The sequence below is a fragment of the Astatotilapia calliptera genome, chromosome 19, assembly GCF_964374335.1.
Source record: "Astatotilapia calliptera chromosome 19, fAstCal68.1, whole genome shotgun sequence".
Lineage (NCBI taxonomy): Eukaryota > Metazoa > Chordata > Actinopteri > Cichliformes > Cichlidae > Astatotilapia > Astatotilapia calliptera.
Window position 1 is genome coordinate 23,265,036 of NC_137440.1, and position 23,553 is coordinate 23,288,588.

The following is a 23,553-nucleotide window of genomic DNA, read 5'->3' on the forward strand; positions in this document are numbered from 1 at the left end:
ATATTTATGACAACAATTTGAGCACATAGAAAAGGAGCTCTGGACTCACGACACATCAAACCTTGAAACACATGAACTACAGCAGGAGAAAATCATAGGTGCCACTCCTGTCAGCTAAGAATAGGAAACTGAGGCTAAGATTAGCACAAACTCATCAAAATTAGACAAGAAAATTTGAAAAAAAAAAAAAAACATTGCTGGTTTGGAGAGTCTCGATTTTTGCTGTGACATTTGGATAGTAGGGTTAGAATTGAGCATTAAAGCTCTTCAGGCTGTTGTTCAGTGTTGGGAAGGTTAATTAAATGTACTCCACTACAGATTACAGAATACCATCCATCCATTCACTTCCACTTATCTCTTCAGGATCGCAGTGGGCGCTGGAGCCTATCCCAGCTGTTTTAGCACAAGAGGCAGGGTACACCCTAGACAGGCTGCCAGTCTGTCACAGGGCTAACACAGAGACAGAGAACCAATTTCACTCATGCGTTCATACCTATGGGCAATTTAGTGTTTCCAGTTACTCTAACCCCACTAAGTACATGTCTTTGGACTGTATACATGTCTTTGGACTTCCTATAGGAGGAAGCCGGAGTACCCGGGGAGAACGCACGCAAACACGAGGAGAACATGATGCAAACTCCACACAGTAAGACCCTGGCCTGAAATATTGGTCAATATTGGTCGTTGTGTCCTTGGGCAAGACACTTCACCCGTTGCCTACTGGTGGTGGTCAGAGGGCCTGGTGGCGCCAGTGTCCGGCAGCCTCGCCTCTGTCAGTGCGCCCCAGGGTGGCTGTGGCTACAATGTAGCTTGCCACCACCAGTGTGTGAACGTGTGTGTGAATGGGTGGATGACTGGCTGTGTAAAGCGCTTTAGGGTCCTTAGGGACTAGTAAAGCGCTTTACAAATACAGGCCATTTACCAATAAAGTGGACCAATATGGCATTGCCATATTTTCCCTTTGCATCTTTCCTGGCCTTCAGACAACAATTCTGATTGCTAAAGTACCGAACGGGACAGGCAAAAAAGCAAAAAAAAAAAAGTAATTGAACTCAGGACCTTCTTACTATGAGGCAACAGTGCTAACCACCGCGCCCCCATACGGCCCATGTATTACCAAATACATACCCCAAAATGTATTTTGTAAAGTATTCTGTCAAGTTACTCAATGAGGGTAACGTATTCTAAATACTTTGGATTACTTAATATATTGTCATGCGTTTTACAACTACGCGAATATTCTATTGCTGTTAGAGAGTTCTGGGATACCGTTGTGATAGCTCCCTCAGGACCACGACTCCAGTCAGAGAGTGGGGCACAGAGAGCGCTTTCCAGATATACTTTAATGAACATTAACTGATTGAACACCAGGCCAGTGGTACAGCAACTGGCATACTCAGTGAGAGTATGGGAGTGCATGTGTGTGGCTTTAAATTGTTCTACCAAGCAAGTTCATCTGGCATCATCCACGACTTGCTGCTGTATCAAGGGGGGTCCACATTCTTCAATGCTCCCCTGAGTGAAAAGGAACAGAAGCTCCATCTAAGGGGGCAAAGTTGTCAAAAACACTATGCAAACCCATAAAAGAACCCCAGCTCTTCACAGGTTTCTGCTTGGTCCAGAACTTGCACACCTCCTTGGGTGTCAGGTGCATTGGTACTGTATGATCAAACTGCACCGGTGGAGCTCCCCTGATGGCAGACAAAGACCTGATGAAGAAGGGCCATGGAGCCTGTTATTACAGGTCTGATGAAGGTCTGATTGCAATGAAATGGTTAGACAAGAAATGTGTCAATCTCCTAAACAATGCCTGTCTGTTCATGCTTCTTTCATCGGTCAAACGGTGGAGCAAAGAGTCCAATGCAAAGATCACCTTTCCATGCCCATCACTCATCCCTGTATATAATTAGCATATGGGAGGAATTAAACTTTCTGATGTGCTATTACACCCGTATAAGACAAGTTATAAGTTACAAGTTAAGGAGATGGCATATTCCACTTTTCAGGTACATCCTTGACTTGAATACCTGGTCTACAAGATGGACTGTGCCTTACTGGACCAGAAACCAATGGCTCTCAAAAGGTTTCCACCTGGCTGTGTCTGAACCAAGTTAACAAACCAGCATCTAGAGTTGGACAACCATGATCCAGCTCTCCAAGACCACAGAATAAATGTTACACTCTAAGACCCCAACGACCAAAACCACAAGCAGATGTGCTTGATTTGCACTTTTTCTATTTTATTTTTTTTTTTAAAACAAAACTGATTTTGCAGAGTAGCATTCGAACAAAGTGGTCTGAATGTGAGTATTTTGTGCTGTAGCACATTTGTCACATTTGCAGATGAAAAAACTATGTATTTTGTTGTTGTTTTCATTCCATCAACTGAATGTTCACTGGCATGCTACTATAAATAAACTGTATCCAATGCCCGGGATAGTTTTTGTTATTAATTTAATTATAATTTGGCCCTTTATTTTATTTTCTTCAACTGCATTATCTAATGTACTTGTATTTGCATGACATTTTACCATAAACGGACATCTCAACAGTGTGGTACAGATCAATATTTTAAAAACTACAGCAATAGCACATCGAAGGTACTGAAGTTTTGCCCATCTTATTCTTCTTCTGAAGTGGTGTTGGAATTTCCAAGTAAAAAAACGCATTCCTGCTCATGCACTGCTGGTTCCCTTCTGCTGGTGCCAGGTCCAGTGTGTAACTGACAGCATCAACATTAGAGCCTCTCATTGCGCGTTTTGTTTGGGTTTCAGAATCAGAGAAAATGTATTCATCCCAGGGTTAAAAAAAAAAAAAAAAAAAAAAAAAAAAAGGATCCCACAGGTTATACTGAAAACCCTGGTCGGCCACTCTCGGCCATGGGCCATATAAGTGCACGCTCATCCATTCGAGCTAAACCTGTGCCCAATGTTACGGAACAAATATATATTCTTAGTGATTTTTTTCTGGTTGTATTGTTTTATGTATTTTAATAATAAAGGCCTGTATAAAGCAAGGCCAGCTGTGAGAGAGAACTAGGTCAGAGGGTGACAGGTCGACTTAGCAACAGAGGCATATTAATAAAATGCAGGAAACCAGACAGAAAAAGCGGAACTAAATAACAAGGAAGGAGTTGTTTTTATCGCAACTATGTGTGACGTGTAAAGGACCAAAATAACACCTGTATGATACACATTTTTTGGCTTCTAATGCTAGAGATCTGCAAAATGGCTTTGGGCTGTGCACGTCTCTCTCTCTTCCGGAATTTGATTGAATAAATAATTATAAACACTTTGAAGACTGAGTCGTGTTCTCTGTATTCAGTAAAAGAATCATAAAGAACTAGATTTAATACCAACTGCAATTAATCACCAAAACTGGCGAAGGGATAAAGAGGGGATAGCCTATGAAACACAAAATGACTGCCCTATATTCCACTTATTTAAACAAAGTAACTTTATTCTGAATATCATCCATTTAAACTGTGACTGTAACGGAATACAGTTACTCATATTTTGTATTTTAACGTCCTAAGACTTGAGCTCTTTCATGGCATGCATTTTTAATATTTTTTGCTATTTTTACTGATTTTGATAGAACAGTGGCAGCATAATATCCATGTAAGTGTTTATCTGGCCCTTGTAGAGAAAAATTTTGTATTTTGGTCTAGACAACCCAAAATGTGATGTCCAAATATGTGGGCGCCGGGTCCTAGGAGGTTAAATACATAACGCTGGTACATTTAGTTACTCTCCAACACTGCTGCTAGTGGTGGTGTAATGGTGTGAGTAACACTTTCTTGGCACTCTTGGAACCACTTTCTACAAACTGCAAACTGTTTTAAACACCACCCTGATCATTGTTGCTCACCATGTCTATCCCTTTATGATCAAAATCACCGTCTGATGGTTGCTTTCAACAGGATAACACACTTCACAAACTGCAAATCCTCTCAACCCAACACCAAATAACCACATGGATCCAGTTTAACCGTAATTAATGCCTCAAAACAATTAAGGTAAATCTGAAGGCAATGGGTCCAATCTCATGCTAGGAAGGTATACCTGAGGAAGTGAAACAAAAACATCTATAATATCATAATATAATCGAACTTTTACATTTAACAGGCAACATTCGGATCATGACCTTTAAACTGTAGGCATCATCCAAGCTGCAGACAGTAACAATTATTGCCATTATAACTTAAACCTGCTCCCCCCAAAGACACAAAAAAACATACCTGTTGAAAAGTCAAACTTAATAATAAAAATATCAAGAATTTCCTCAGAGAAAAGTACAGTATTAGCACAGCAGTTTGACTTAAAACATACCCAGCTGTAAGAGTCAAGAAATTCCCTGGACCTTCGTGATTCATGGTGGCTGGGAAAAAAAAATGACAAAAATATTTAAATAATACACACAACGACAAGAAGGTTGGATTCCCAGAGAATACCAGGTGGCCAAAACGGTCATTATATGCTATATGATCCATACTGATGTATGTGAAATCACAGAAGATCACATGAGTTACCAAAAACCTCAAAGCTGGACATATGCTTTGGTGATCCTCTAACTAGTGCCATCATCATGTCAGCAGTTCAGTTTGGTGGGATGCCAATTTACTTAAAGGATCATCTGCTGTTGGCTACTCCAAGTTCTCAGATAGTTATTAAATGTAAAATATGTAGTCAATGTAAAGCTTGGAATGCTAATACAAGTCTAAGATATCATTTTCAAGTTGTATGTGATAGTAAATACCAATAACAGCGCGAGACATTCATTTTGGTGAAAATTGGCTCAAGGTCACACCAAATGTTAATAATGATAAGAACTTTATATTACCCACATTTTTTGTGGATCATCTTCAAACTTCACAATATACAAGGCCTTGAGAGGCAGGGCCTCGTCTCTTTATATTGAGATGTTGCCTTTATTCCCAGAAAAGTCTTTAAGCTTTATTTTGAAAAGTCCAAATCTGATCGAAAAACAAGGTAGATTCAGTGGTTCTTATGCAGCTGCTACTACTCTGAGCACTCAAAGCTCTTTACACAGCTTCCCTCATAAACAAAAGTACCTTTTTCCCCAAAGCTCTTTCTATCTAACATTCATAATCCAGCTGACCACTGGAGAAATTCTATGGTATGTTATATTGTGGATTTAGTAAATGTTTTTTCTCTCTTCAGGCAGGGCAGTTAAAATATTTGCAGTTCTTCAAGTCAACAGTTTTATATTAAGGACTATTTAAATGGTCACATTCATATCACACAGTATTAGAACCAATGTGTCCTTCAAAAAGCTTGTAATTATTCAATGATGGCAATTAAGAAGTATTCACTGAAATGTAGGGATTTTACTGGCACCAGGTGCAAAATATGTTTTCAGAAAACGATGACACAATGAATTCACAAATGCCCCTGATTCAAAGATGCACATTCACGATCTGATTCACTGTGTTTAAAAAGTGTCCATCGTAGTGCCTGTACATCTTATCCATTAGTTCTATGTCAAGTTCAGCATCCCCACCCTCTTCAACACTTTGTCCACGTTGGGAATGAGTTTTTCCTGAAAGTCCCACAGTCGTTTATCCACATTAAGCTGCTCCAGGGTTAATGATCCCTGTAGAGCCACACGGACATGAATGATCCGACAAACATCGAGTGGAACCTTGTAGCGTTCTCCAAAATTCTTGATCACTTCATGGACTGAAGTCCCCTCCACCATTCTGTGACACAAAACACAAGACAGTTAACTGCTAGGAGTTAAGGTTTTAAAATGCATTGATTACTGAAGATCCTGTTCTTTAGAAGAGCCCTGAAGGTTCTCTGAAGGTTTCACAAATCAGCCTTGGGGGATAGTGAATGCTCCCTCAAGGTTGTTCTGGGTTTTTTGGCAATAACTTTCAGAGAACATTCCATATGGAAAGTTTCACAGAATAACTTCAACTTAAGAGCTTGTTAAGGAAAGATTGGAGAAAAATAACCCTCAAGTTATTCAGACGTTCTTAAATATGTTTTGTACTTGAGACTTATTGTAGCAAACGGTCATTTGATGTTTCTTGTATGTTTATCATGGTTTTGGAGAAGTTCAATAACTAAGGTACTGTTTTATTTAGTTGTAGTTATTTTTTTTAATAGCAGTCATACAGTATGTATTATTGAGTAAACCGAAGAACTGTATCCTAAATAGAGTAAATCTTCCGTCTGACAAATTCAGCTTACCTTGGCCGAACTATCATCTTGTATGGATGGTATACGTTTCTGGCGGGGTCCTCCCTGTAGATGTGCTCCAGAATATTAATTCCTGGCACCCCGTTCCACTGAGGCAGGTGAAACCGTCCGCTTGGCTCAAAGTGTTTCTTTGGGAAAATATGATTCTCAATAAGGAACACTCCTGCCTTCAAATCAGATACAAACAAGTCAAATACAACTTATTGTATGGGATACTGAATTTTTGATGAAATGTAATTGTGTTATTTTTTTCAAATTTATTACAAGAACAGCCTACATTTGGATGCTGATTTCGGAGCGTGTTCATCAAAGACATCAGGTCATCGTGCTGGTATGGCATTATAATCTCATCAATGTCATTCAACAGGACGTAGCGAGAACGCTCCATTGATCTGTAAATGCACTCATTAAGTGTGGTCAGCTGGCCAAAGTAATGCAAATCCCCTCCATGCTCTGAGTGAAGCCAGCCACGAGATGGATTCAGATGCTTGTCAATGGGCCAAGGAACCATTTCCACAAAGCCCTCGTCGCTGTAACTCTGCAACAGGCGATTGAGCTCTGGACCACAGCTGGTGTTATAGATCACCACTCTGTTCACACCCAGCAACCTGGGACAAAATAAGGCAAATTAGTTCATCGTTGTCAGCAAACAAAACAGATTACTTAAAACAATTGTGGTTTATATAGCAAACAGTTGGTCATTTTTCTATCCTTAGTATAATATTTATACTGTGTTATACTATTTATACTGTATTAGCCTGTACCTGTCACAATAGCTTGCAGCTATGTGACTGATAAAATACACAGACAAAAAATAATATTATAATCATTAAGAGTAGACTGTGGTGTTTCTCAAGTAGGAGGGACACTGTCTATTCCTAACTGGTTCTGAACAGCTGGAAATCCACAGTTTACAGGGCTAAAAATCCATTTTCCTACAGTGTCTGAAAAGCTCCTGCAGAAATTTAAACAGTGCTACTGTAAATGTTTAACACCTAGTGATAGACGTCTGAGTGGTAAGACACTGTCCAACTACACTTTAAAAAAAAAAAAAAAAAAAACTCTGGCAGCAACAGGAGTAACAGACACAACTGTGCAATGTGATACAATCCAGACACTGCATTGAAGAGGAGCCTTTGCAGAGCTTGTTAGGTTTCATTCTGTGTCAGGACCAGCTGCTGTTGCACATTTTTGACTTTGTAGCTTGTGGTGGAGTTGCAGTACTCACTTGTACATCTCCAGAGTCTGTGCAAACTGAAGCACATTGTTGTAGTCACCAAAGAGGTTAGAGATGCAGACTGTGAAGTCAAACTGCATGTTTTCTTCCTTCTGTCCAACTGTGTCTTTGTTTCTTATTGGGAGCCATTGATCAGTAGATGGACTCTCTTTGTCTGGTGTAGTCAAGAGAGTGACACGTGTCGCATTGCAATTCTGAGGAATCTGACACATGACATCCGTAGTGACAAAGGGAAAACCAAAGTTATCTGGATGCTGTAAAATTGTTGCTGGAGTGGTTTTACTCAAATAACCAGTACAGCAGAAAAAGCAGTGAAGGGGTTGGATGGAGTCTCTCCTAAATATGCCAATGATGCGTATATCAAAATCCTTCACTCTTTGGTCCATGTAGGCTGACACCAGTAAGTGCTTGGTATTGTTAAGCGGCGTGATGGTCTGCTCGGATATCCTCATGGAGCAAGCACTTGGCGGCCCAGATGGTTTTGGGATTGAGTTGTATGTGCTGGGCGTTTTCACAGTGAAGACCAAAAAGAGGAAGAGTGCAGTGATGAAGACGAGAACCAACTTCTTTTTAAAATGCTTTAACAGCTCCATCCAGCCAGTGGAGATGAAACCAGTTCCCAACCTGTACCAGAACACAGAATTGTGGTTAGTTTCAAAACTAGTTTTGTTCATGAGCAATACTTCACCAGGCTTTCAAAAAGGAAACCCTAAACATTTTCAGTGGGATATTTTCTTGGGTTGTTTGTTAAATCCCTTAACACTGACCTGTCAATCATTCAAACATGAAAAGACACTTAAATCAAGAATGAGCCAGTGTTGTGTCTACACAGACAACTTAGCAAACAACCAATCATAAATTTTATGTTAAAGCACCTTGTTACATGCAGCCTGATTCAGCTGAATCTACACCAACAAGGTCATTCCTGAAGAAATATTAACCAAAACCTTGTCATATCTCAGCATGCTGTGCAGTGTATCCTTAACAATATGAGGAAACTGGACAAATGGAGGGCAAAAGAAGAAGTGGCAGGCCTAAAAAAAAAAAAACTATCTACAGCAGATGAACAGTATCTATTAAAAGGCAAACAAATAAACAAACAAAAAAATCCAGCAAAGACCTGGCACAGGAGCTGAGATGCATCTAATCCTCCAGTTGATCGATCTACTGTTCAGTGAAGCCTCAACAAAAATCGTCTCAATGCAAAGGTGGCTGTCTAGAAATGTTTGGCAGAAAAGTCAAATTTTGTCCAAAACTCGAGTGCCTTGAGGTGACTTTAGTTTTGATTTGGCATTAGAAAAAAATTTTTTAAACTGAAATGAATGAGCTCTTGTGATGGTATTTGCTTAAAAATGTGCAAATAGAAACAAAAAGAAAGAACCACAACATTACAACTAATACATGCTGTGAGCAGTACATTAAAAAGAAAAAGTATGTCCATGCTTTTTTCCTTTGTTTGATCCATGCAATTAAGAAATGTTTAATAACAGTTAATACACCTACGACTAGTGGTGTGTATGGTTGTCCAGCTGCACCATGGCACGACAGAGGGTGATTAATATGGGCCAAAAAAAAAAAAAAAAGTCATTGGACATCCTCTTCCCTCCTTGAAGGACCTGTCCAGCACTCACTGTCTCACGAGGGCAGGCAGCATCCTACAGGATTGCACACACCCAGGGCACCGGGTGTTTAAGCTGCTGCTGTCTGGCAGGAGATTCAGGGTACTGGTATGTGGATAAACAGACTCAAGGACAGCTTTTACAACAGGGCAATAGCCCTAAGCAATGCTAACAGCTGACCTGATTGGCCATCACGTGCAATGAACATTCACCCATTCATTTATATATTTATTAAGTCATTCATTTTTCTTTTGCTCATACCTTTTTTGCACTTTAAAAAAAACCCACTTTAAGTTACTGTGTTGTGTTCAGGTGTGCATAGTGCTGATGTGGGACAATTTCCAATTTCGTTTGTACTATTGTACTAGGTATGACTCTGACAATAAAGCATTATCTTATCTTAAAAATATATATTTAAAAAAAGTTAAAAAGACTGTTGCAGAAGCCAGAAAAGAGTGGTTTAAGACTGGCAGAAGACCTGCAAATAAGGACACGGAGCAGTTGGATGAATTGCTGATGGGAATAATGGAAAACCAACAACCTTTGGAGAACATATGAGATGAGCTCAGACGGGGGATCAAGCACACCTAAACTGAGTATATTAGTGCACTGATTTAGCCTCTCCTAATCATTTTATACTATTGTTTGTCATCAACAACTGTCTCATCTGTTCATTTAATCACATTAACTGTTCTTGTGTGTAGGTGGAAATCAAATGGACAGAAATGCAGAGTTGCAAGGCAACTTCCTAATGGAGCTTCGGGAGTTGCAGAGACGTCAAACGGCCGCTGGCTATGTCCAGATGTTGACGAGAGGATCCGTTATTACTGAGGGCCCTCGTCTTTGTGGTAACAACTGGGTTTTTCAACAGGACAACGCTACAGTACACAATGCCCGCAGAACAAGGGACTACTTCCAGGAGAATAACATCACTCTTCTGAACTATCCCGCGTGTTCCCCTGATCTAAATCCAATTGAGAACCTTGGGGATGGATGACAAGGGAAGTTTACAAAAATGGACAAAAGTTCAAGGCCTCTTCACCACTTGGAGAAATGTTTTCAGTCGCCTCAAGGAAAGGCTTGCAATCAAGCATGCAGCAACAAATTTTTGAAGTGATCAAAAATAATCGTGGAACTACTCATTACTGACTTCATGTTTGGAACTTTGACTTCAGTTTAGGAGGGGGGGCTTTTTTGGAGGTGTGATCCTAAACTTTTGATCAGCTGTAAAACCGCCTGTTTCAGTTTAATTGTTTTAATTGCATCAAAAAATGTTTTGTCTCACTCCCATTTCTTCTCATTGCATGTTGAAGCTCTACTTGGAACCTTGTTAAGATCCAATCATGCAAAATACGATTGTTTTTTGCCATTTTTCAAGATGTTTTAATCTTTTGAACGGGACTGTATAAGAGATTTTTAAAGTTATCAATTTTTCCTATGCTGCATAATTCCATAAATCTTGCTTTATACTTTTCATGTCGAAAATAGTAAAAATAAAGTAAAAACATTAATGAGAAGGTTTGTCCAAACTTTTGACTGGTAGTGTACATTTTCTGGTAGAGAGGTAACGAGCTGTTAAATTTATTTAGAAAAAAAATGCCCACGGGAATATGGAGGAAAAACACAGACATGAATGTAGCTTACATCTGTGGATCTGTGCAAAGCTGGCAGTGTTAAATTTCTTTCAAAACCCCCACGTGGGCTTGTGATGTATTATATTTTAACCTTTTTTTTTTTTTTAATTTGCCTCTTACGGGCACCAGCATACCCTCCGCATTGATCACTCTGCTTACTGCCACAACATCATCATGCAGTCACTTATATTAATGCCACTATTAAGGTGTGGTAACCTGCTGCAGTATTCTCCTGAATGATAGGTGCTGGGCACAAATGTACCGATGTAGGAAGAGAAGAAATCAAAACCAGAAGCAAATAGTTTTTCCAAAGTGTTTTTAACAAAGTCTCCAATTTTTAAACAGCTGCAACATTGTCCTCTGTATAACTGTATCCGAGTTTCTGTACTGGAATATCATTAAAAACGAACACACTCAAACATTTGTGTCTTCAACCCAGCTGTGACACAACCCGCCACGTTACGAGAAATCGAGAGCCACACAATCGGCCGCAAATATTGTGACAAATGCCTCATGATGTGATATCAAAATCAGCGAGCGACACCCATGACACAGGTTGCACAGCAAGCATAAAAACAACATCATTATCCATTCCTGGGTCCACTCTTCTTTGATTTCCATAGCCAAAACAAACACTGTGGTATCACTGAGTTAAAAGTGGCCCAAATGATTTCATCTTCAATAAAATGATCAGTGTGGCTGCCTCCCAGCTGTTACAGTAACATTAACATCCAGGCATGCATGAAAGAGAGTTTGAAGTTAGCAGGAAGTTAGTTTGCCAGTTTCCATCTAAAGATGAAATTCCATGATCCGACTGGCACGATCTGATATCGTCGTGTTGGTGTTGTTCCCAGATCATCATACTAAATGTTGTTCCAGGATCAACATTGCAAGTGACCAATCAATGTTGTGACGTCATACTTTTGCGACTTCGAGAAAAACCGCCGTAAAACAAAAAACTATACTTAAGCTGCAAGAAACCGCCTCTGTCCACCGATCAACGGACCCTGACCCTGACCCTTTAATAAATGGTAAGCAGAACTGATATTGTCCTTGCAACATTGGAATTTCATAAATACATGAATGGCTTGGCGCGCAAAAGAATAACCTGGAACAACATTTTCATGATGATCTGGGAACAACACCAACACTACGATATCAGATCATCCTTCTGACTGACGGATTTCTAAAAACACTAAATTAAACAGCACCAGTGTTTGTATGGTTTATGAAGTTGGGCTAGCTGGCATAGAATGGCTAGCTACAGAGCTATGGTTAAGATAATACAAACAAATTTGCAGAACGAAGATTGAGGATGAACATTAACTTTTTCACCCCAAAACCCCTTAATGTGATAGTCAAATATATATACAGTCAACCATATAACAGGTGTACAAGCTAAGCCTACGCTTGAAGCCACTGAGGTGTATGACTGGTGAACTTGACAAGAAAGTCCAGTCAATAACTCCAGCTGTATTTACCTTGTCAGTTTAAGCAGTCTAAGCAATCACCATTGATTGCATTTGATATTTCACAATTGATCGTAAGATCCAACATAAATCACCGCAGTCACAAACTGTTTGGTCCTTCCAACCAGCAACACCTGACCCTAATTAAATGTTCTACCTTCCATACAATCATTTACAAATACAAAAAGTGACACCTAGAGGCACACATAAGGTAATAAGCAAAACACAAAAATGGCTCCTACACACCAGGCCCTAAGTGCAATGGCTGTCAGACATGACAATTCTAATTATAAAGCAAATAAGGAGCCAAATTAAAAATAAAGTACTTCCATTTTAGACACACACACAAAAAATAAAATAAAATAAAAGCACTTAAATACACTTTTAAACTACAGTCTAATGTAAAAGACAAAGTTTAGTTACAGGGATTTCAAGAATGTTGGTCTTTGTCTTTAAAGTCCATTTTTATCATGAATGGTTTCACGAACACGTCTAAGGGGCCAAGAATCTCGGGGGACAGAAGAACCCATTAAAATAACTATATACCCTGGTTTTAGATTTTTCCTCTTTTGGTTGTCTTTTTGTCTCTTGTGTAACAAAGGCAGGTATTCACGTATCAGGAGGATGTGATTTGGAGTAAATGACTCTAGGTCTTTTGGATCATCAGGCAGCTTTGTTATGGGTTGATCAATTACAATTGCTTCAACTTCACACAGAACTGTATTTAATCCATTGTTGTTGAACTGTTGTTGCTGAAGAACTGATCTCAAAATCTTTCTGACCATATGAAATGCCACCAGTCTGAGTACTCACAGCCCTGCCATCATCTATCACGTCGGCAAGCCATAAAATCATAAAAAAACCAAACAAACAAACAAAAAAACAATCCAAAAGACATGAGAAGCCAAGCAGGAAAGACAAGGGAGGGAGAGGGGAAAGGAAAATAAGCAACCGCCTCTGTCAAGAGCCAAGAAAGGTCACACATACAAGTTTTCTTTACCTCCTTTTCTTTTGTAGGATTTATACAGAGTTGATTATTTAAGTAGGGTTCCAGCCTTCTTCTCTTACATCCTACTTCACGAAGGATTGTTTTCAGTTTAAGGAACTAAGCAACAGCCTCCTCTCAGACTCAACGGGAGCCTGAAAAGTATGTCATCAATCAACATGTAGCATCTGGCAAGTCTTTTACTTTAGTAAAATTTACTGTGGACTCACTTTTGACTTCAGGGTCAACTGGTTCTATGGAGCTTTCCATTAGACTGGAGGGGAATCACTTTCCGGCTTCTGCAAAACCTTTGGTCCTTCAATATAGGGACTGTTATGATGTGGGATATTTTGCGGCAGGGTGGGATTTACCACTTTGTCAGCGCAAATCCTTCCTTATCCCAATACAGAATCATTTAAGGTCCTTCGTCCCTATTAAAACAAAGATGATCACTACTTCAGTCAATGCACCACTTTTGGGATTATTCCAGCCTGCTGAGCTCAGCAACAGAAATCCTATACAGATTACAGACAAGTCAGACTCAAAATTTATGCAGCACTTGATGATGAGTTGTAGCATACCATTCTCCTATCTAACCCTGCCATGCCACTTAGTATCTAAGGCACAGATAAGAACTTGACGAAAACCGCCAAGGTCTACAAACCATCAGTGGCTCTCCTATATCATTATTGGTCACCTGCAGCCTCCTCAAATGACCTTTGATATTAGTGCAGCACTCACTGCTAAATGCCTTGACCCGACTGACCTTTCCTGCACTGAAAAAAAGGGACTGGCCATCTCTTGGATTTATGTAAGCATCTTGCATGCATTTAACACAATTGCCTCATGTTTTAAAGTTAAATGTAACTATATAGTGTAAAAACTACATGATATGCAGAAAGGGTGTATTAAATTGTTCATATCATGTTCAGGTGACGTAAGTCAATAAGATAGCAACGTTAAATCTCGTGAAACCACGCGTGATTTCATCTCGCGGGCTTTGGATCGTGGTTTAAAAAAGGCATCCATCTCAGTCAAGTCGAGCAGCCAACTCTACGTTTTTGGTATGTCTTGATTTTTTGAATTCATTTTTACCATAATTCAGCCAAATGTAGTTAAACGTCTAGAGTGTCGCCATGTAACATGCTAAAAAAGAGCCGTTAGCTTATTTGCTGTTTTATCTGTTGTCAAAGAATTGGCGCTTTTTCATTTGAATTTGTCTTTGGCACAAGAGCCGTAATATCACATTAAACCTAATTACGAGGCACTCATAACATAATTTGGTTTTCTGTGTGAATAGATTTGTCAACTGACTCTTCAGTTACATTGTGTATTTACTGCACCGTGGTGTTAGTGAGATTTTGGACATTGAACAGCTTTAGCTAATATCATCAGCGGCATTATGCTAGCTTACATCCCTACCCCTCCTGCCCTCACCTGCTGTCCTTTTGTTTTTGTTTTTTTTGCTGCACATTGAGAGATGACCTCTATTCTGCATTTCACCAGGAGTCAGCTGATGGATTGTGGGTTCAAGGTGTTATGGTAAGAAAGTATATTCTATTTTCGTTTCTGTAACTTAATTATAATAGGTTTTTTATAATTATTAGGTGCATGCATACTCACCCTATTAATACAACTGAGAGATCCAAAATCTGCCATAGGTTTAACTTATACCTGTATGTATTGCCAGAAAGGTGATTACTGGACTCGCATTAATGCACACTTGAACTGAAATGAGGTTGTAACTTGTGGGTTGTTGGGTTGCAAATCAGAAACAAACATCTTTGGATTTTTTTTAATCCCATAAGATCTGGAAACACAGTTTTTATTCAACAAAACATTACTGATTAACCAAGCACAGTGCCTGCTGTTATTTCAAAATAATTTTATGTCATTTCAGATAAAATGCAGCATTCCAGTGCATCCCAACCATGCCTTTACAGTCAAGGTTTCTGACGGAGCTGAGTTTTTCTCTGACAGTCTGCTGAAAGTGTTTGCAAAGTGATCGGGGGAACAGGGCACAAAGCTAAAGGATGTAGCGGCCATAATGACAGTAAGAACTTTAAAATTCTTTAACTACAAAGTGTATATGTATTGCATTAGGTCAGTAAAAGATTTTTATGCTACATCCATTGAAACAGTCAACTATTACCTGTGAGTAATGATTCCACTAAAAGGATGCCATAATTTTCGTCATGCATTTACTGGCCCACTGAGAAAAAAATATCTTTTTTTAAAAATAAATGTTCTGGAAACTATATATCCATAAAGTTGATGTCAAACAGGAACTTTTGATATTGCTTTGTAGATGCTGGTGTTGCATGTTGACTGGTTTAAAAAGTCAAGAGTTTTTGTCTGGGATCATTTTCTTCTGTGCTACTGAAAAGTTCACAAATCTCTGTTTTCTTTGTTATAATAGTCAAGGATGACATTAATGCTCGGAGTCCCTCATCAAAGTGCTCCGCATCTGTGTGAAAGACAATTGCAACATCTTGGTGCAGGAGTTCATGGTGAGTGTTTTATGAGTAGATTGTGGCTTTGCAACATTTAAAAATGCATTTAGTTATCCACTTGATCCTCATTGGACTGGTTAGGACCAGTAGTCCTCTTTAATAATTTGAAGTTCACATGAGGCCTGGTAGTGAACTCGGCCGCCGGCCCTTGAGGCCCCATCCCCACCCCTGTATTAGGGGTCACATCAGTGTGAAAAAACTTTAAATTTGTCATTCTAATGAACAAAGGAAAATCCCACCAATATTTATATTAGCTTTTGTTTGAAAAAATGACCAACTGACCAACAGCTAACCAAATTGTGGGGCTGAAAGTCTAAATTCTAACATCTTCTGAGTGACATAACCTGGATTTCTGATGGGCCGGTGTCTTTCTAACAAAAACTAATGTAAAGCATTTGAAATTATTATGTTTTTCACCCTCTCTTAGAAACTCTGTTAGACCATGAATGGCAGCATGGCAGGCCACTCTTTGGCTATAGCTATTTACTATGTTGCTTGCATTGGTTTAAATTACTCTAACATTAGAACTGGTAGATTCAAAAGAGATGAGTTTAAAAAGGAATCTTAAAGAAATGTTTTGTGTTTAACCAGGACTTGACTGAGGCCACTGCACAGATTGAGAAAACCACAATGAACATCTGTCTCCAGAGGATGCACCAGGCAATGACTTTTCTGATGTTGTTCTTCAAGATCTGGATAACGTGACCTTTGCAGTAGCCATGCTGTTTGGACCTTTTTTATTCCTTCAACATGAGTTACCCATCACAACTCTGCTACACTTTTGAGGTGATTCAATGGGTGGTAATGGAGTTGGATGCAACTCAGCTCTCAAGAAAAGCTCACAACTAAGACAAAACTGCTCCTGCAACGAAGCTCACTGTTATGCATGTGAGGTGACCAGCTCTAGGTGAGAGGACATTTAAATCTCACACTTGTTCTGCTGCATTTTTGAAGCTCAATTCCAGGAACGGATCGCAGGGTTCATTTTTATATACTCTGCAACTGCCATGAGGACGAGCCGTTTTTTGTTGTTGTTTGTTTTTCCTTTTGCTCTGTACAAGTTCTGTTTGTCTGTTTGGCAGCATTTTTAAATTTCTCTTTGTATTTTTTCTTTCTTTTACTAGTGAAGAGATGTAGCGTGAACAGTTATACAGTCTAAATATCCCATATGGGTCGTGTGAAATGGTATTTTCAGTTTCATTCAGTTGAAGTAAAGAACGTTGAATATTTCTAAGTGTGCTATTTTGAACCAAGATGTCACAGTATGATCAGTGCTGTAATTTTTGACAGTCACTGTATCAATGTTATTTTTGCGTCTCTTGAATAAAGGTTTTGACCTGCAAGTGCTAATTTCTTTAGTTATTGGGGTAAAATGGGTAGTGTTAATAGGAAGGTGTTTGCCAATTCAGTAACCTAATTTAATGTTAATGGAAACTAACATTACCTCAAATTGTTTAGTCATAATTGTTGTTTAACTGAATCTTGACGTTAGAGGCCTTAAATAGAATGTTTTGTATTGTTCTTTCCCAACATTTTTCAAAAGAAACAGTCCAATTTCTTTGCTGTGATTGATTCCAGAGAACACGGAAGAACTGACATTATTTAACTGTTGATTTATATAGATTCAGTGGAGGAGTAATGTCAGTTTAATTCTTTACCTACTGTCAATGCAGTGAAATTAGACATTTTGTTTTGAAAGGTTACTGGTGGATGCCAGCAACCATCTTGGAAGAGAACAATACAATCTGTTATAAGGCCTCCATTTGAAAATTGTGTATTTGATACTAGAATATAATAGCAAAATGTAATTTGAAGATAACATGTAGTATTTAAGTGACCAAGTAGTATTGGGTAAAAGTTATTGAATCGTGTTGGGATAACGTGAGAAAATTGTGAAGGATTAAAATATTCCAAGAGCTCAAATTACTTCATCAAAACATGTTTAAGTCACATTTTATCAACACAAATTGCACAAGTTTATTGAACATGAATAAATTGTGTTAATTTAACTCAATTGTTTAAGTTGCTGCCAAAGCAAAACATCTGTGTGCAACAAATGTCCACCATTGAATTAAGTAAATCCAACAACATATTTTTTTCAGTGTGCATTCATTCTGACAAAACATAAGTACCTCAAAGATCTTCCATTGTAATCATTTGAACAAGCACATCCATTAGTGCTTATTGTTGCTGATCACACTGACCTTATCTACAGCACCAGTTTGTCCTGGAACCCCGGGGGTCTAGCTGCCACTAAGACTCGCCTAGGATGGGTGTTGTTGGGTTCAAGTCAATCCTGCTGGTAAGCAGAAACTGTTACTGTAAGCAACCACACAGACACCAGTGCACGTTTCACTCGCAAGGGTTTCAAGGAGGGCAGGGCTTGCACTCGCCTGTCCAAGCAACTGTTTTATTGACAACAGAAGTTACACATAATTTAGTTAACCACGTGACAATTTTAAGCATGATATCGATCTCTCCAGTCGCCCTCATACAGAGTGTGACTTTTCATAAACTAATGTGTATCATGCTGAAACAGCAGAAGTGAGCGTTTTGCTAAACTATAAAAACAGGAACTTGCAATAGGTCATATCTCAAATGATCATTTAAAAGGTGTGAAATCTTGCACTTTAATGGAACATTTAATGGTTTCTAAAGCTATAATGGAAAATTTTAACGTCGTGGCTGAATTCTGTCTGCACAAGGTACATTAGTATTTTAATCAGCACACATACAAGCAATGGAACTAAAGCTGATCTAGCTCTTTCTGCACAATGACAACCATATTAGGACACTCAGGTGTCACAAGGGCCAACTCAGCTTATGCAAACTCATCATGCATTTCAACAATGTTTCCTCTTCATTAGCCCTGTGGCGTTAGATCTTAAGAGAAATGTGGAAAAGTTATGGCAACTTACCGCCGTGAGAACCAGGTAACTAGATCCCTAGAGGATCAAGAAGTTATCAGCCTTCTGGAGACCAAGATGACCAGAGTAGAGGTGAATGGGATACCTTTCCATGCTCAGCACAGGTATAAAGTTATATATAATGGTATAAACCTTTATCATGGCAGAAATTTTGAACTGTCATAGCAGGACATCCACAGATGTAATACATAAACCTAACAAGAGCAGAGTTCCCATTAAAGATATACTGTACTGTGAGCCACTCCTCATTTCTTTATCTTTTCCTTCCAGCCTGCATTGCTCTATGACCATTTTATACCTTTTAAAGTGTTGCTGTGTTTTTACCCCCTTTTATGAGCCTGAAACCTGAACAGTTTACATAGTTTTGCAGAGCAAGCATCATAGTGAAAGCCTGCATATGAGCAATCCTTTGACTACATCCTGCTGGTCACACAAATATTGTGGGAAATATAAACAATAGTTTTGGAAAGTTGGAAAGTTATTAAAAAAAAGAGAAAGAAAACATGGCATAGAGTCTCTTCATTTTCTTTTCCAACCTGGTGAGTTTCCAAAAAAGGCCAGTTATACTGAACCTTTGGTGTATTACTGTAGAGTTTTAAACTTACAATATCATAAACTAATTTACTATTTTATTTTTTCAGTATACAATAGTACATGGCTCAGCATAGGGGGATAAAAAGAAATAAATCACACCTCATAGTAATTTCTGATGTGAGCTTCAGTAGGTTTTCTTAGTGAACATGATCTTTGCCACATTTTTGTGGATTTGCACCATGTGTAAATAGTGTGCATTACTATAGCAACCTTTAAAACACTGACGTATTTTTTACAAGGCCATGATTCAATAGAAAATGATGTGTGCACTGTGCCACTGATGTCATTTTGTTTTTCAAAACTGAATAAATTTTCCCTTTCACTGAGTGTACTTTGTGTACCTTCCCTGTTCATATTTGTTGCACTATTCAAAGACATGCATGTCTGTGTACTCAGAGCATTCCATAAAGAAGTTAAATAATAGATGCTAATTTTATACATTAATTAAGTTGGTGCATGTCTTAAATACCTAATAATCACATCAAATTACACATTATACATTTCGATGAAGCTTGATCGAGACATGACGGCATTCTTCTTATAACCAGGAGAGATGAAACAAGAGGAGAGGAAAAGTACAGCAGTCGGGTGCGACACCAAAGGAGCAGGAAAGTTGAAGGGTGGAGCAATAAAAAACATAAGTAAGAATTGACAGAGGGGCCATTATGGTGTAATAAAAGCAAAAACTATGAGGCCAGGGCTGGTAAAGTTTTTAAACTGAACTAAGTACCGTCAGCATATTGTCTCACAAACTGCTGAATTTCAGCAGTGAATGCAGACTTCATGTTACTGCCATAATATGTTTCTTGCAATTCATAGGTGAACTACATAATGTCCCGAGAAAAAATAAATACAATAAAATAAGAACGGTATTCTGTGGTGCAAAATAGCTCGGCGAAATTATAATGCAAATACAATGAAGTTACAAATGTGTGTATGGTATAAACGCTAGGACACAAGAAAACGCTATATAAATCTCCCCGAATAGAAGATAAACATTGAGCTGATGTTCGAATTAGAATATTTGTATTAATTCAAACATCAGCTTAAAGCCACTATACCATTCCGCAGGTAACTCACTCGAGGCTGAAGTGTGGCCAGTATGTTCCCCGTTTGTCCCCACCAGTCGAGAAATAGAGTTTGAATCCGTGCGTCTGCAAGTGCACTCGGAGCCTTCTCCTCTGCTGCTCTTTTTCTACTTGATTTTGCTGTCTGGAAGTGACCAAGTCATTGTCATACGTCAGAATACTAGCGGAAATCATTCGGGGAAAAAAAATCGAATAAAACGGTTTGCAAACAGAAAAACGTGCAAAAATAAATCAGATCGGAGAGGTGGTTCGTTTGTGTGCTGAAAGAGAAATTATTTCCTTACTTGGTACTAAAACCGTTTTTCTGGAAATAGAATTACGACTTCAAATTTCAACGTTACAATGTTTTTCCTCACGTGGCCCTATACGCCTTTATTAGAAAGAAAAAGAACCCAATTAAAAAGAAAAAAGTGAACATAAATATCTAAAGAAAGTAGCAATCTAAATGAAATAGTAGTAATACTGTAAATGTTTATGTGTGTGGCGTGGGTGTGGTCCTTGGCCAGCTGCAGAGGAGGGGTGACGCAGTGAGCTCCCGGGGCGGCGCAGGGGCGGGGTGAACAGGTGTGCTGGGATCTGACAGTGATTGTGTCTCTTTATATGTTGGCAGTGACAGACGGAGACGGAGGTGACAGCAGAGAAAGAGAGCGCGGGAGTATATGTGTCCACGTACAACCCCGAGTTTAATAAAAAGTTCTGCATTGTCAAAGTCGCTCCGGCTGGTATTTCCTGGGTTTCGGCACCAGTGTAACGGTGGACCCAAGAAATACCAGCCGGAGCGACTTTGACAATGCAGAACTTTTTATTAAACTCGGGGTTGTACGTGGACACATATACTCCCGCGCTCTCTTTCTCTGCTGTCACCTCCGTCTCCGTCTGTCACTGCCAACATATAAAGAGACACAATCACTGTCAGATCCCAGCACACCTGTTCACCCCGCCCCTGCGCCGCCCCGGGAGCTCACTGCGTCACTCCTCCTCTGCAGCTGGCCAAGGACCACACCCACGCCACAATGAGCTTCCTAAATCTTGCTCCTCAAATACTATCCGCATGTTTTTTTTTTTTTTTTTTTTTACTCGACTTTCGTCGTTGCCTGTTCTCAAAACCATTCCTTACCTTGTTTGTTCTCCTTGTATTTCCTCTTTGGCAGTGTGATTTTCCCCATTTCCAAATTCTTGGACCTGCGCCCAGAGTCAGCCCTGTGCTTCTATACAACCGTCACTCCCCCTTCCGCATTTTTTTTTTTTTTTGGTGGGCTGTAGGTCCTTTCTGTTCCTTTCCTCATATCAGGATTTTGCGCTACCTACAGCTCATTTTCTTATCAGTTCAAAGTATTTACATGTCTCTGCTATTAAATAGTGCAGCTATTGTCTCTGCAGCACAATTACCCATTGGATGGTATGGTCTCAAACACAAAGAGTGAAATGTTACAATTAACCCCATAGTCTGGGGTGAAATGGAACACAATGAAATAAGGGTACTGACAAAACATTAACATGTAATCTTTTTTATTCAACACATGAATGTACTTAGAGCCATTTATTTAGCTACGTGTGTGTGTAACAGAATGCAGAAATTTAGCTTTTGAACATATTCCAACCCCCCAAAAAAGACAAATTATGGAATTTTCTGCAACTGAATATTTCATTAATTTTGGTTGGTCTTCCTTGAGTTTGGCCTCATTGGCTCAGTGGGCATTATAACCTACCTACAACTCTTGCACCAACTTTTGAACATAACAATGAAGCTGAAAAAATTTAGTTGTGCACCAGCATCGCAATTCCATTACTTTTTTTCATGGCTTACCTTGGTGTGGTTTGCAAAGTGCTTCAGAAAGATGAGGAAATCTGTTTCTTGCACCCATCCTGATTTCCACTACCAATACTTCCTACTGGTCCATCTCTGACACAGTGGTCTGCATAATGTATGTGTGGGAACACAAACAGTGGAGGAATTGTGTTGCCAATGTCATTAACCTCATATACAAAAGCGACCAGTGAACCTCTCTCTGCTGATGTTGTTGCCCCAAGTTGTTTAATATAAGTTAAAGTAATAGTGTGGTAAGTTGTAACATCTGCATTATTGTTACAACTAACCCAGACTGTTGCTGTTACAACTGACCCAGACTCCTATAGCCATGAACTAGCTAACATTACAGCCAACGGCTAAAACATTAGCACTAAAGACCTACACAGAATATATCCCCATAGGCATACAAATAACATAATTTAAGTTTGATGAGTTTAACTGCAAAGCAGATAATGCTATTAGAAATTGAAATAAAGTAGAAAAGCTTACTTTTTGGCATACAAATTACTTTTTTTTTTCGTGTAAATTGTCTGTGTTTGACAAAATGTGCTGATTTTTTACATGTGATAGCAGAACTGAATTGGGCATGCACAGGATGAATCACATCATTTGAAACTTAGCCCTGATTGGAGAAATTGGAAGTGTTACAACTGACCCACGTTACAACTGTCCCTGGTCTCCCCTACTCCTTTGTCAGTCGGCCGCGGACCTCTGGTCGTGGCGGAGGACTGGCTGTGGTGTATTGAAACTGGTTTCACTGTCGCTCATTGATGGTTGAAAAAATGTCAACGTTTGAACTACAGCTGGTTAAAATTGGAAATAAAGATCCGTGTTACTGTGGTGTAGTCTATCATCCACATGGACCTAACGGTCAATTTTTAAAGGAATTCAGTAACTTTTTATCTTCCATCTTGAAGTTGTCCAGATTGCTAATAATTGGCGATTTTAATATGCACATTGATGATGACTCTGACCTCTTTGCCAGAGGTTTTCTTAGCATCATGGACTCTTTTCACTTCACACAGCATGTATCTGGCCCCATCCACACCAAAGCGCACACCCTGGACCTTGTTTTTACTATTGGCTTAACCATTGACTGTATTAGTTCTGAGGATATTTTTATTTCGGACCATCATTGTATTATATTTAATTTGTCTTTTTATTTGCCTCCTCCTCCTGAGAGTCGTGCTTTTAGCTTAGATTCTTCTACTGCTGCTACTTTTTCTGACGTTTTTAATTAGGTTCTACCTGCTTCAAATGATGTTGATTTATTAACAAATCTTTTTAATAATTATTGTCTTTCTATTATCGATAATATTTGCCCTTTTAAAACTAGACTAGCCCCTGTTACAAAACCCTCGCCCTGGATAAATCGATCTTTCTCTGTGGCTACCTCTAAGTTCAGATCCTCCATCAGCTCTCTTGCCTATGGGGTGCCTCAGGGCTCTGT

At 39.1% G+C, this 23,553-nt stretch overlaps 1 protein-coding gene and 1 long non-coding RNA gene across 2 annotated transcripts; one reads left to right on the forward strand and one right to left on the reverse strand.

Moving 5' to 3' along the window:
* Nucleotides 1-4,929: 4,929 nt before the first annotated feature.
* Nucleotides 4,930-21,020, reverse strand: LOC113011802 (uncharacterized). Its single transcript, XM_080293922.1, has 5 exons — nt 20,286-21,020; nt 7,456-8,088; nt 6,505-6,835; nt 6,219-6,394; nt 4,930-5,722 (listed from the first exon to the last, which is right to left on the reverse strand). The coding sequence occupies exons 1-5, from the start codon at nt 20,465-20,467 to the stop codon at nt 5,500-5,502; spliced, it is 1,545 nt and encodes a 514-aa protein (XP_080150048.1). The 5' UTR covers nt 20,468-21,020; the 3' UTR covers nt 4,930-5,499.
* LOC145422478 (uncharacterized) lies at nt 13,942-17,785 on the forward strand. The gene is made up of 4 exons (XR_013903765.1): nt 13,942-14,713; nt 15,072-15,224; nt 15,591-15,681; nt 16,276-17,785. It is a non-coding gene; the product is annotated as an uncharacterized LOC145422478 (long non-coding RNA).
* Nucleotides 21,021-23,553: the final 2,533 nt, after the last annotated feature.

What these genes read in the sequence shown, in the direction of transcription:
- LOC113011802 (XM_080293922.1), bottom strand. Translation starts at nt 20,467, where the DNA reads ATGATTTCCGCTAGTATTCTGACGTATGACAATGACTTGGTCACTTCC. An exon ending in CAGACTCTGGAGATGTACAA is followed by an intron (nt 6,836 to 7,455) that starts GTGAGTACTGCA and finishes ATTTTGTCCCAG; the next exon opens with GTTGCTGGGTGTGAACAGAG. An exon ending in TCCGAAATCAGCATCCAAAT is followed by an intron (nt 6,395 to 6,504) that starts GTAGGCTGTTCT and finishes TCTGATTTGAAG; the next exon opens with GCAGGAGTGTTCCTTATTGA.